Source organism: Antrostomus carolinensis, unplaced genomic scaffold (assembly GCF_000700745.2).
Source record: "Antrostomus carolinensis isolate BGI_N321 unplaced genomic scaffold, ASM70074v2 scaffold2741, whole genome shotgun sequence".
NCBI lineage: Eukaryota > Metazoa > Chordata > Aves > Caprimulgiformes > Caprimulgidae > Antrostomus > Antrostomus carolinensis.
Genome location: NW_010294635.1, coordinates 1,128 through 15,790, shown reverse-complemented (window position 1 = coordinate 15,790; position 14,663 = coordinate 1,128). Strand labels below are relative to the sequence as shown.

At 36.6% G+C, this 14,663-nt stretch overlaps 1 protein-coding gene across 1 annotated transcript; it reads right to left on the bottom strand.

The window, feature by feature from the left end:
* Positions 1 to 780: 780 nt before the first annotated feature.
* On the bottom strand, positions 781 to 11,734 carry LOC104532457 (protein Hook homolog 1; the record flags this gene model as incomplete). Its single annotated transcript, XM_010177679.1, has 9 exons — positions 781 to 921; positions 1,511 to 1,677; positions 4,622 to 4,705; positions 5,718 to 5,780; positions 7,103 to 7,170; positions 8,064 to 8,196; positions 9,592 to 9,642; positions 9,969 to 10,041; positions 11,649 to 11,734. Coding segments are annotated over 9 exons (866 nt in total), but the record flags the coding sequence as incomplete, so codon positions are not given.
* Between the last annotated feature and the right edge of the window lie 2,929 nt (positions 11,735 to 14,663).

Below are 14,663 nucleotides of genomic sequence, written 5' to 3'. Positions count from 1 at the left end.
GTTACCAGGGTCAGCCTTGCAGCCTTTTTTAGGGATTTTATGGATCTCATATCACAAGAAGCTAGTATAAGAAAATTATGGAATAAAATCTATAGTGAAAATTTGTTTCAGATGTTATTTAAGAACCACTATAAGCTAAACACCTGAAACCACTTTTCTTTCCATGTTTTATTCATACTATTTTATGAATAGCAGACCTGCTTTTGCAATATGCTTTGTTTTGGATATTGCTTGGGTGGTCTGGTATGTAATTTAGTTTACACAAGCTGGAATTTTACTCTCAGCAAGGTTATTATGTATTTCATCTTCATTTTGTTAACCATGTTACTAACCTAAATCTAGCATAGAATGATGACACCAAAAGTCATGCCAAAGTTTTACCTGCATATATGATTTTCTACATCAGAAAAGACAGCCTCTTGCCAACACAAATGTCCCCTTAATAAGGATGCACGCACCCCTCCATAAAAATTTCTCAGTTCTTGGAGAACTTCACCTTCTATCCCACATGAAGAATAGTAATTTCTGTATTCATTAATCCTGCTTCACAGAAAAAATTCCACGTTGCTACTCTTATGCAAACAATAGAGGCTACGCCTGAAAGCTTGCACTCCATCTCTGTTTTGTCAAAGGGCCCTTTTCCAACATTTTTTTAGATCTTGTTCAGATAAAATAATCTGTACAAGTAACGCTTCAGAAAAAGTCTGAAGTGCAAAGCCTTGGATTTAGTCATTAAATCCTCCTAATGTGTGCGTGTGGGGAGGTCTCTCTATTACATACCTAAGAATATCATTTTCATCTTTCAAGGCTCTAGATTCTTCTGCCAAAGAGGTCAGTTCATTGTTTCTATGTTGCAGTTCAATCAATTGTTTTTCTAGGTCTTCACAATGGACACGATAATCATCTTTTGCAGCTTCAAGCCTACCAGATCAAAAACAGGAACTCTTGAGAACCCATCATCATTACACATTTTTCATTTAGTGCTAGAACTATTACAAATAAATAAGACAAATGAAACCTCCTGATCTAAGTAGCCAGAAAAATGGTACTGTAAGCATGGAACATTTTATTGTCTATCTGTTAAATCATAATACAATTTTACTATAGCAATCTCCAGGGATCACATGAAAAGTTATTTTTTCCTCCCACAGGGATCACAGGGAGAAAGACTAACATGCAAAAGAACAGTAAAGAGATATGGCAGATTTGGGGAGGTTTGGGGGGGTTGTTTTTACACACAAGTGACTTCAGCATTCATTTTCTGCTTTCCATCACCTCTTCTGAAGTTTCAAATGGCTATTCTATGGCAATTACAAAGTAATATATTCTATCATACAGTAACAGTTTGTTTTTCTTTTTAAAAGACTGTCTTCAAAATATATTTATGCAGTACCAGCAAACATTTATAGAAAAAGAAATTGAAACAGAAAATTCTGAAAGATTATCAGAAATTCTCAGGATATATTTGACAAGACAAGTGAGGGATGTTTTGAGATAAATAATTTCATACCTGAAGTTTTCTTCTTGCAGTTGTTCCAGCTGCAACTGTGCATGAAAATACTTTTTTGCAACCACAGTATTCGGATCATCAAGAGACTCATCTAATTGCTCTAGCCTGTCATTCATAACCTCATTTTCTGACAACAAGCTGTTTTTTTCATCCTGGAGGGCAGCCACCTAGTGCAGATAAAACAGCATCAACATTGTAAGATCTGGCCAACTGAAAAGAACTAAAGTAAGACAGTGGTACGTCACCAAATTAGTTTATGAAAAAAGGTTGAGCGTTTAGAAATTTTAGAATGTAACTTAAATAGCATACTTGAGCATACAGATGCTTTAGTGTATGAAAGTTATGAAGCACTAAAGGAAAAGTCCCTCTAAAAAAAAAAAAAAGACAAATTTTCGTAGCTGAAACCATGGTAAAGGCAAACGATGTGACACGGAGAGAAACTGGTACTTCCATTAAAAAGGATACCATGGACGCCACACAAAAAAAGCTTTAAGTACTGGTGTGAAGGTAACTCTCCATCTTGCTTGTGCTTCACAACAAAAAGCAGGATGGCACTGGCTCGCACACTAACACGGGACTGCCGTGCGCTCAGCGGTGAACGGCCGCGCGAGAAGCGGTTTCAGGCGCCGTAAGCTGGGAAGCACACACGCAAAAGAAAAATCCTAGACAGCTTCATATAGAGCATGCAAATTTTTTTTGCAACGATCAAACAAGTTTGATACTGAAAGTGTTCACAGCTAAGCAAATGAGAATACAACACTTCATTAAAACAGTAAGTATATTAACAGCCATAAAATGGGGAAGGATTAAGAGGACAGAACCTTTAAAGTTTTTTCTAGTGAAAGCTGTTAATTTTAACATCCTGTCAAACATAAGAGCACGTAGCATGTGTTAGTTAACTGGCATTTAAACAGGGACAATATGCTTTTTGGGTTATGTTTTCCTGAATCATAAAGAAAACCTACCTTTCTTATACTCTTGGAAAATATCAAGGAAGACTGAGACCTTACAAGTGAATTTATTAAGAATTAGTTTAAATGAGAAGCGTCAAGTCAATATTATGGCTTCAAATAAATAAAATTAAAAAAAAAAAGTATCATGGTGACATTATTAAACATCAGATATAACCTAGAGAATACAATATTAAGGAACAGATTGTTTGTGATCATAATTTAAAAGCCTATCAGTCAAAAATATATGAGAAACAAAACAGTAATTAATCTACCACTTCATTAGGTGCTGGCTTTCTAGGTTGACTCCTTTTTACGTAGCAGATGTCACTTTACTACAGACATGCACACAAAACACCTATGAGTAGAGAGCATATCTGAGCCTTGCTCAGCATAATACTTCCTGTTCAAGGTTCAGCCGCTCCTTAAACATGCACAACATTCACACTTCTAGAAGCATGTTAAAAGAACACCCATCTCAGACTTAAGAAAACAATTAAAAACCCAGCTATCACACAACTCAGAGCAAGTTTTTAATCTTTTCTGGCTTCCTTTTTGATAGCTTTCTCCTTTTATATTATTTCAACATAATACAAGTGGTGTTTAAGTCAACACAAATTATGGAGAGAGATTTTAAAAACACGTCCCAGTACTAACGAGCTATGATGTCATTAACTCATGTGTTTACACTTAGCAGTACCTTTCCCCTCTAACACCTTTCAAGCCTTCACCTGGCCCATGCTACGTTATAAGCAACTGGCTTTGTGTAACCTACCATTAATTAACAGAAAAGCCTCAAAAGAGAAGTTTGTGGGAGACAGGAGAAAGTTGGGGACTTCTCTAGTGAGACATATTAAGACTCCTAATGGAAGCAGAAAGTGCAAGTAAACTGTTATCCCAGCACCTCTAGTAGTGAGAGTTTTTGAACAGTGAACACACTTTTTGAAGTTTAACACCTGTAATGTGAGTTCAGCTGTCAAATCGATCCTCCTGCCCATTTAAAAGAAAACATTTTCTCCTGCAGATTCTGCTCACAAGCATTTTGAGATCTCTGCTTTCACTAGGAAGCCTTACTACCACCTCAGGAAAAAAGGAAATTAAATACAATTTCAATTTGAACAACAACTTCCTGGGGATGGCAATTAGCTATGAGTGACTTTATATATTAAAGTGTTCTATTTTTTAGTTGTCATATCTGTAAGAAACATAAAATTGGCCTCTGGGTTTGTGGGGTTTTTTGAGTTGGTTTTTTGTCATTGTTTTTTGTTTGGTTTTGGGTTTTGTTCGTTGTTTTGTTTTTTTTTCCCAGAGGCTCATACAGCCAGCACAGCTCTCTGGCTCCTGTAAAATGCCGGCCCCAAAAGTTCTCCTTGTACAGAAACAAGTCTGAGATGAGCTGCCATAGCCGTACCAGATAAACCTCTTTCTAGTCTCAGATTATAGTGCCATAAAATAGGAATCAGACTTAGGGCAAACAAATGGACTTTTTTTTTTTACTTTTTTCTTTAAAAAGTTTATTGAAATTCAAGTTCTTGTTTAATGTTATGAAGTCCTTTCTCTTTTTCTAAAGAGAGACTTGATTAACTTCTGTATCTATTAAAAACAAAAGCAGGCCTATTATCAGTGTGGTTTGAAAATGTCAGCAAGGTTCTATGAGTTTACATTATTTTTATTTCCTGAAATATTCTCCATGCTGCAACTATATATGAGAAAAAGTAAAATTTTAGATAAATTTCAAATTTTAGTCCTTCAACTCCTACTGAAAACAGCATAATTTTCCTATGATTAAATCTAATGATTGATTACATGAACTGGACACAGTTCAACAGACTAGAGGAAGCAGGTACTAAAAATTAAATGGGCAATTTTTAAAGCCATGATAACTTTTTTTTTATGCCACTTTCTACTAAGGATAAACATAAAGCCAGCAGATCAAACAACCTTTCAGTTAACAGCTGGTACAGGACCTCAGCTTACACTTCCATCAGAAAACTACTTACAGTAACTGCATTTTGGAGTACAGAATAATTGTTTTTCCCCACACAAACAGCTAAGAATTCTTATAGAAACTTAAACACACGCCAAAATTCACTTTGCCCTTCAGAATTTCTGCATCTTAATAGTAGTACCACTACATATCAAAGAAATAACTGGTTCTTACCTGTAAATCCAGCTCTTGACATCTTTGTGCCAACTCTTCTTTTTCTGCTAGTGCTTCATGAAGATCTTCCAAAGCTTTTTTAAGCTTTTAAAAAATAAGATAGTCAATCATTCTGGCCCACACCCAAAGTACTCACAGTTCTAGCTTCCAAAATGTCTCAATTGCTTATACCAATTGTTTAAGAAGGATGTCAGGTATACATTGATACAAAAACCTATATATACACTGTTAGGTCAAGATCTCTGTTCACTTCACCTGCATTTTAAATGACTACCACACATAATAAGTAAAGTATTGAAACTCAGAGTAACATCCAGATTCAACACAACACCTTAGGCTAAAAGCATAACAAAACTAAAACCATGAACATTCACATTAACACAATTTCAAAATTCCTGCCTGTTAAATCAAATGCCTTTCATCTCGGAACAGAAATAGTGACGCTCCTTTATAGGCAGGTACCTTTAAACACAACTTCATTTTATGTCTAATACATTGTAGTGTTCAGGTTATCAAGGATTTTCATGATCCCTTAAAAATAATCTGAAGTTCTTCTTCCACTTCTAGTGGAAGGTGTTCCTGCTGATATGGCAGGGGGGTTGGAACTAGATGATCTTTAAGGTCCCTTCCAACCCAAGCCATTCTATGATTCTGTAAGTTCTTAGCCTGACACAGCTGAGCCTTGACGCACTCCTATCTCTTCTTGCAATGTGGGTTTGTACTGGCTAGTTTTATCCCATCCAGGAAGATGACATAGCAGTCACTGCATTTTTTTTGTTAAAGAAGCTATAAAATAGCACATAACTTTTCACTTAGTGCTGAAAAATAGCATCACTTTATTGTATATTCTCTGTCTACATCACTATGTTGCTCTGCTCTTTGTTAACCAGTATGGTTTAATCAGATCAGCTCCAAGTGGAAAACTGACCAAGCAGTTTGAGCAGACAGAAGACAAAAGAGTGCAATTTATTGCTGAAGGTTTGTTTGGGTTTTTTTTTTTTAAGTTTTAGAACTGTCCTCTTCATTTAAGGGATGGCAAGATACCAACTTATTGTTCAGGCTTGAACCACAAGAGCAACAAGTATTAGGCAGTTACCTGCTGTTCCGTTTCACTTGATCCATCAGTTGTGGAAGGACCTGTTATTTCCTTGCTCATAAGCTAGAGAAAGAGGCCAGAGGAAAAGAAGGTTAAATTAGAAGTTAAATATCTGTAGTTTCACTGTCTACTCAGTACAAATTTTATTTTCCACCATGTCCTTACATCCCTTCAATATATCAAAACAGATTAATAATTTAAAAAAAACCTCATGGTTGGTAAAGGATTTAAAGAAATCTAGAATAAGATTACTGTTTTTTAAACCTCTCCTCCTCCCCAAATTAACCAAGTTAGCAGTAACATCTTATTGGATGAATCTGATCTGTTTAAATTATTGCTACCCCCTATCAAGTTAAAATGGAGTGAACCAGAGGACAGGATTTCACTTGATTAATTTAATCATTATCACACTTCTTTGAGTTCCACTAACGATCTGTTTAAATTATTGCTACCCCCTATCAAGTTAAAATGGAGTGAACCAGAGGACAGGATTTCACTTAATTTAATCGTTATCACACTTCTTTGTGTCACATTAATTGCCATTAACATAGCTCTCACTGATCTCCAGTATAAAGATGTACACAGTATGTCTGTCAACAATTAAAGGGCTTTCCTCCTTACTCAGGAATTACAGTACTATTTCTAGACCTTCTTCAGAAAGTTTGATTAGTCAGAATACAACAAACAATAGGTTAATGGATTTATTTCCTCCAACAGGACACTTATAGCTTTAAAGGCTACACAGTCCCCTTAAATCTAAGTTTTAAAGCATACTACCAACTCCATCGTTACCTTGAAGAGGGTAAAATTACAAACTACATTTTCTTCAAAGTCAGCATTTAGTTTATGCCTCCCTCCACACTCTCCTTCACAGTCCTGAAGCTCACAGATGTGAGTGACTGTAGAGCTACACTGTGAGCTGAATCACTAAGATGATCCAACTAAGAACAAATTAAGATAGCAGGGAGAGCACACCATGACAAGAATACAAGAGATGCATCTGGGAGTTTATAAATCAGATGCTGGAGTGGTCTGTCAGAACAACATAGTCTCACAAACATGATCAGCTTAATTTAGGGTCCAAGACTACAGCACTGGAACAGAAATTTCATGACCTAACTCCAGTATAATCAGTGGTGGGCAACTAGATAAGTTTCTTGTGTGAAACAGGAAATCTTAAGCATTTCTTGTCTCCACAAGTTCTATGTTTAGGCATAAGAGACTGAAATCAAAACCCCTTGGTTGGGGTCTGATCCTCCCAGATAATTTAGGGAAGTACTTACACTTTTCCCTGGCCTTTGCTTGTATTAAAAAATTCAAAAGGATCAACAAACGGATATTCAGACTTCTCAGCTGACAGCATTAGGCTATGAATTATTACTTACCTCTTGAATGGCAGTCATGACAACATGTTGAACAGACTCTTCAAGGGTCATGATATTCTGTATGTGCTCTGTGAAAAAGAATTCGTAGTGACAACGTACATCTCAGTGGCTTCAGTAACATGACATAGTGTTTGCAGAAAGATCCAGAAGAAACTATTCTCTACAAAGCTTCTTCAAAACAGGTAGTGCTCTTTTTATCGTGTACTACCACCAACTGACAACATTATTATCCAGTAATATGGTAAATAAGCATAAGAAATTATGATCTCTTAAAGTGAATAAATTTGTACTATGCATAACAGGGCAAGGAGATTTTAATACATGTATCTTTACATCCTTCTTTTTTCAAACACACATCTATGAATGTATATACATAAGCTTTTCCAAACAGTCAACAAACTTGCAATTGAGTTAATAAATAAAATTTAATGGAAAAAAGTAATTGCTAGCATCTTCATTCCTGGTGCAGCCTGACAGCTTCCTCCCAAACACTCTTTGATACAGTCATTTCAGACCACCCAGGACTCACACATATTCTACTAACAGAATCATGCTGAGGATTCCTTAGCCATCAGAGCACTGAGCATTAGCTCTGGGAAGAGGAGATAAAACCTAACTAATTTAGGCCCAAGCATCTGCAGATAAACAAAAGGCAGCTTCTAATATGTTTTAAATTTAATTTGCTTGATTTGCATTTGAATAGTGAATTTTAGGTCTTGGTACATATTTTAACAAGAGTGAATAATCCACACACACTTCAGACTATTTTTATAATTCTATCCTGAGCAGTTTCCCATAGATTTTCTGCTTTTAAGTGAACTCCAGTTTCAGAATAGGCATGCAGCACATTAACAATAGAGACTTTTTGATACACAGGAAAGAAAAGTTTCTACATCTCTCCCACCGTAACAATCACCTGAGACAGTCTGATGTTTGTTGAACAGATTAAGGTAATACGTACCTTGTTTCCTTTCACAGTTGACTGCACAACCCAAAATAAGCTGGAGAAGCCTGCCCAGTTCAGTGGGATCTGAGTTCTCAGATATCCGGTTTAAGTCTGGAATAAGCTCTTCTGAAATGTGCTGACCCAAGAACTGAAAATAAATAAATAAATAAATAAAATGAAGAGAATGAAGAATGGAGAGAAATGAAGAGAAAACATGGACTCCCACTTTTGTACAACACAAAAATCTGGTATCAGGTAAGAAATATGGACTCAGTAAGCCACCAAGAGAAAATGTTCTATTAATATACTTGTTACAGTAAAACTTAAGGAAGGGAAAGATTTTAAACATTAAACATGAAGATACACACTAAAAATACTGGTTTATAAGAGAGCATATAGATAGTAGTATTAGATCAGGAAATCTGAAGAGGCTTGGATAAAGCAGATGTTCTTAACCCATTTGTTAGAGGGCTTCACACATGAAACCCAGATGTCACACACTGTGCCTCTCTTGCACCAGCAAAGATGGTTCCAAATGTCTGTCTCCATCCCTCCCTCGGTATGGATGTGAGTTTAGAGGAAGGGGTGCTCAATCCACTGCTAGCCAATGACCTTTACCATACTTGGCACCCCAGATTTTTATCTGAATCAGCCTAAATTTAATCTAAAGTAAACATCATTAAAAAACATATGCAAAACACTTAACAATTATTCAGTGCAAAGAAGTTATGCACTTTAGTAAGAGTTGTATAAAATTGTTTTGGCAAAACCACAAGTTTTGTAAGTCTGTTAACTGGGGGTTTTGTTAACTGACCACTTATACAAGTAAAAGCAGCAGTAGCTAGTCAGAAGTTCTTGGGCTAGACCTCAAATATGAGAGAATTAATTTATTCTACCAACACAACTAAAAACAGAATTAAAAATGCTTCTGAATTCAGTTGCTCCCTAATTCTTCAAAAAGCTCCTCCTAAGCCTCAAGTTTCTACTTCTGGGCTTGCCAGAGAGCCTCAGTCCTGGCAATACAGAAGGGCTTGGCACTCAGTATCACAACTAAGTCCAGGTGAGACCATGAAGCCGTAAGGTGACCTGCCAAGTTTTGCTGTGCCATACCCATTACATAACTCAATAAGCTCCTTACAAAATTCAGCATTTTTTTTTTTTTAACTCAAAATACAGCACCTTTTTGTGGCTACTGTGCTCATCCTGCATGAGAGAGAACAAACTATGAATTTCAGGAAATATTAATGTACACCCAAAAGTCAACAGGATTCTGCAGCTCAGTCCTTCTGATGTTCACCTGGGCGATGAGAGAGACATGGTTTCTACATTATATTCCAAGTCTTATCTAAAACACACCTGCTCAAATTAATTTTATGTTCACTCAGGTCTTCTACTTAACCAGATAATTATCACACACTTTCTGCCAAAAAAGTCCTTAAAATAAATTATACTGCCAAGAAAAAAAGAGAAGTTGGGTGAAGGAGGACAATAATCATAATATTTAATGATTGGAACAACAAAAAACCTGCTGTTTTTTCCATACCTCATGATAGTAGTCCATAATTCCTTGCAGTATCTTCTTCAGATTACTGGACTAATTGTTGCACATGAAAGAGAAGTTTACAGGCTTTTATTAAAATTCTTCATTTTGATGAAATTAAATAATAATTTATAATAAAATGTTTACACAGCAGCTCTACAAGGGGACCTGATAATGACAGGGGAAGAGAAATATCACAACAGAAAATCCCTATGCAATGATGCCAGAAGGCACTTAAGCTATCAACAGACAGTTCAAGTTCATTTAAAATAACCTAAAAAAGTCTGAGCTTAATCCTGCAGGTTTTGAATTGCTATATACTGTCAAGACAGACATGATATCCAACCCCACAAAATTTTACTGACTTCAGTTTTGGATACCTTTATTCTCCAGTTGTCACCAACATCATCTTTAATGCGATTTAGCCAAGACTCATCAAACCAAGCAACATCTCTGAAACAAAAATTAAATTATTAAACATCAATAAGCACACAAATAAATAAGATACCACATTCCCAGCATTAAATCAGCACTATATTAGCCACTAATAAAACATTAGTGTCTAGTAAGACATGAGTTCCTGGAGATTGCAAGTTATAACTATGTCACAGGAAATTTCCATGCTGCTGGCTGAATTAAGACACCACCTTCCAGGGCAGGAAGAATTTCTGTACATGCTTGAGCTAGCTGCAGCTAAGAACACAAGGATGTGAAGGCCTCTGTCACACTCAATTTTTATACCTGACAAAGTGATGGTAAAGATGTAGAAAAACCATCTTATTTTGACTAGTGCTGACGTTAAGTTTGGTACCTACTCTAGTACATTTGGATTTTCCAACATTCATTACAATTCGCCAAAGGCACTTAGGAAGGAAAAAAAAAAATTCAGCTACAGCCATTTCCTATTTTTTGTGTGTCTTTGGCTCCCCTGGGCAGCACAATTCCCACTTTGCCAGCATAAACCAGGACGAGTTGCTGAGGGAGTTGTTTACACACACTGAGCTGCCAAGCGGCACAATCACAGCGTATCTAACAATATCCTGACTTTTACACCACACTGTTTATTCACTGGCCTCAAAGCACCTAATAAAAGACAATTATTATCACCACTTGCATATCAACCAACTTGGTTGTAAAGAAGTTTGCCCAAAGCCTGTGGCAGCCTAGTACCACAAACACAGGGGAAGTGACTCTCAGTGAATCTTCACTAGGGAACCCTGAATCAATTTTTACCATGCCCCAGGAAAAGGCTGAGCTCCTTTACACATCACATTTAAAACCTTTTCAAGCAAACAGGGTGGTTTTTGGGTTTGGGGGTTTCTTGGGTGGTGGCAGTGGTGTTCATTTTAAGTAATTTCTTAGTAATTGAAAATATAGTTTGAGTAGGAGATGGTAATTCAGGCTTCTCCTTTATCATCTGAGCCAACACCAGTAACAATGCAGTGATGACTTGTAGCGTGATACTCTGTCAATACAAGACTCATGTTACAACCCTCCGAAGTATCTGCAAATTTCAAAACTAGTGTCACTCAATGCAGCACCATCTGTCATCATACCAGTAAGACAGGAATTATTTTGCTCTTGATTAGCCCACTATTATTTTTTAATAATAAAATTGTCATCGAAGTTCCACAATTCTTTTTTCCACACAAATAGTAAGTTATCATTTAAATCCTAGACTTAACTCCAACTCAACTGAGCAATCCCAAGAGGAAGAGAGCACAAAGACATGTCTTTTGAACTTTTAGTTCCTCATTCCAAAAAGGAACATATTGAGAATACTGTTGATGGGAAAAGTGGAAAAGAACATATTGTTCTTGCCCAACTACCCTTAAGTATTAATTTAATACTGCATTATTAGAATATTTCCTCATCCTCTTCTCCATTCTATCACCTTATTCTTCAACTATTATATCATCCCCAAAAGAACAATATAAAGGTATATTTTATCTTCTGCTATAAACCAAAAACCTTTGGGTGGGAGGAAGCAACTATGCACATCAAACACAAAAACCTCAAGAAATTAAATACCTCTTCTTTGAATTCAAGTATCAACTTACATTTGGTGAAGTACCTGCGCCATGGCAACTCCATTAGTCAAGTCCTGAACGTCTCTGCAAGGTGCAGCAGTATGGAATGTCTGCAACTAAGAGAGGGGAAAAAAAACACTGTTTCTCAGGTACAGGAAATTTGTTCTCATCTTCCTTTTCCTCATTAAGGCACAAGCATTTAGCAAGATGTCTTTCTACTTGAGGCAGCTGAAATCCTTTCTGAATTATTTAGACTTTAAGCCAACCCAGTTATCTCAGTATTTGCGACTGCTGATTATGAGGAGGAGCTTGAAAAGTTTGCATTACCATGCTTTGCTTTTTCATGCTAGTCCTTCTATTGAAAATCAGATTATGGAATACTAACTTGGGAAATTAAAGTCATATTTATCCATTCCTCAAATTATGTTGCAGTGCTTAGTTCTGGACACATAACTACCTAAATGAAAAATGCTATTAGAAGAAGGGGCAAAAAGTTGAGGGGAAAATAAAATATCCAGTCTTTTACTCTAAGCACTTAGTAACAGAAGTCATGACACCAATTCTAACCCTGGTTAATATACTGACACGATGGGATATGATGTGGATATTTCACTGGCACATCCAAACACCAGTTTTGGGTTTTGTTAGTTACTGCACTTCTCCCTCCCAGTCCTGATGCAGCTGTGAACCAGCCAAACACTGTGGCCTTGAGCTCCAGCAGCAACTCATAACATCAGTGCTTTTATCAACATTCTTCTCATAACAAAACCTACAGTGAAACTAAATCACAGCTATTCTAGCTACTAAGAAGAAAATTAACTCTATCCTAGAAAAACCAGGACAACTCTAAATATTGGTTTGCTTGCTTCAAAAAGAGTCTAATTAAGCCAAGAGAAAAATCTGCAGAGCAAGGAATGTTTTTGTTTTTCAATTTTAAAAGCATTTTTTAAACCCTGTATTACAGCAAGTGAGAAGTCAGTAATCCCTTGTAGGTTACATAAAAGGTTAAGTAGAACACTGCAAACCGAAGCAGCTGTGATTGACAGCACTGGTTCCTAATACTACAGCAGCCTCAATGCCAACGCAGGAGCAGGCACGCAGGCTTACGAGTCAAGCCTGAGCACGCCAGAATTCAGAGTTTTATGGCACAACATCATGATGCTGCCATTTGGCTATAACCCCTTATAAACCAAAGACACTGCTAAGTACAGGTACTACCATCTCACCCATATGCACGCCAGTCTCTCTCTCCCAGAATAGAAACAGACAATTAAAATTAAGCAAAAAGCAGGACTGAGAGTCTTAGTTTCTCCATATATTTAAAAGTTACACAAGCTCCTAGAAATAACAGGAGAGTAGAAGTATTAATTATGGGTTCTCCAAACCCCATGCCAGCCCAATCATTTCCTCAAAACAGATTATTACTGTACTTGCAAAACCAAGGAAAGTAGCAGGCATGGGGAGAAGGTCGAAGAAGCAGCCAGAGGCTTCAGGACTGTAGCTTTTTTTTTTTTTTTTTTTTTTTCCAAAATGTGATTTGTTTTACTCAATACAGCTTCAAGGACATGCTGCTACTCATGCTGAAAACCATTGTATGAATCTAGCTTAAACACACCCTGCCACTTGCTGCTATAAGAGAAGCAGTGATTTTTCTCTCAGGCACACAGCTATTATGCTCACAATACTAATCTGATAATTTAATTTTGCAACACGTAACACTTAATGCCTTTTTTCTGAATGTGCTAAAGGTTCTGCCACCAAATAGCTGGAGATGAAACAAGAGTCTTCACATCACCCAGCAGAAATCAACCTATTTGACTCTTGGGAAGACACATCCTCAATTTTATCTGGATGATGCGGGGTTGAGGTTCTCCATTTTATACCCAGATTATACATACTGGGGACAGAATTATAGAGTCACTCAAAGAGATTTTAAAGTAACAATAAACATTTCCATTCTTAATCCCAAAATATTAATAGAACAATTTAGTAATTGGGCAGAGTTAACATTACCAGTGCTGCCAGTGCCAAACAGGGGTACAGCTACTGTGGAAAAAGCTTTCTGTTTAAGATGTTACCACACATCTAGTCTCCAGCTTGGAGAGGAAGAGTGAAGCAGCCTCAGAGTGATACAGTACCAAAAAAACATTCAAGAAACTTTTGCTCTACTGAAGAAAACATCTACTGTGATGTAATGGCACCTAAACATAGAAAATACTACTAGGCCTACTGCTGATACTCTTACTGCTCCACTCCCACCCAGAGATAGAAAATACTAAGGTTCACATCACACATACTAACCAAACTCTGTCCCCCTGACTTAGAAAATTGTTTGTGCAACATACCTGTGAGTTCAGTCTTAACAGATATATTTAAGTCAAATTTCCTTGGAAACTCATCTATGTTTCCCCTATAATTTAATCTAATGCCATTATGTTTTTCCTATGATATGCTCAAAACTTTAACAACACCTGGGATACAGAACCAATGACATTTTTATCTGTATTTTCTTTTTCTTCTCTGGGCAATGCATGTTTTCTAATATAGAATCTGCTAAAATAAAAAAGAATAATAAAAGATCTGGCAGCAGAACACAGAAAATCATGAGCACATCTTCACTGTATTAATGAGTAAATAAATTGAGAAACCTTTAGAATCACAGAGAATTACAGAAGCCTTTTCTCCCCAGATATAAAGCATTTCATTCCCCCCTCCCCAAATATGCTTACAGAAGATTTATTTTTTTTTCTATGATTCAGACTGAAGTTCAAATTGAAAGGATGTTTGAAACATATCTTAGTGTTAACAATAGCTTTCTACTAAGTGGTAACCTAGGTCTGAGAAACAGGGTGTTAAATTTAAATCTAAAACCACGCACCTGGCAATGCAGCTGCTGAGTGTTACAGACAAAACCTGAACACAGAGTTGGATGTTCATTTACATCGACACTACACAAAGCTCTTTCAGTTTAAAGCTAGTTAAAGTCTCATCAGCATTCCCTTTAAGATACATGATGTATTTACAACTATGCACTATGATGACACT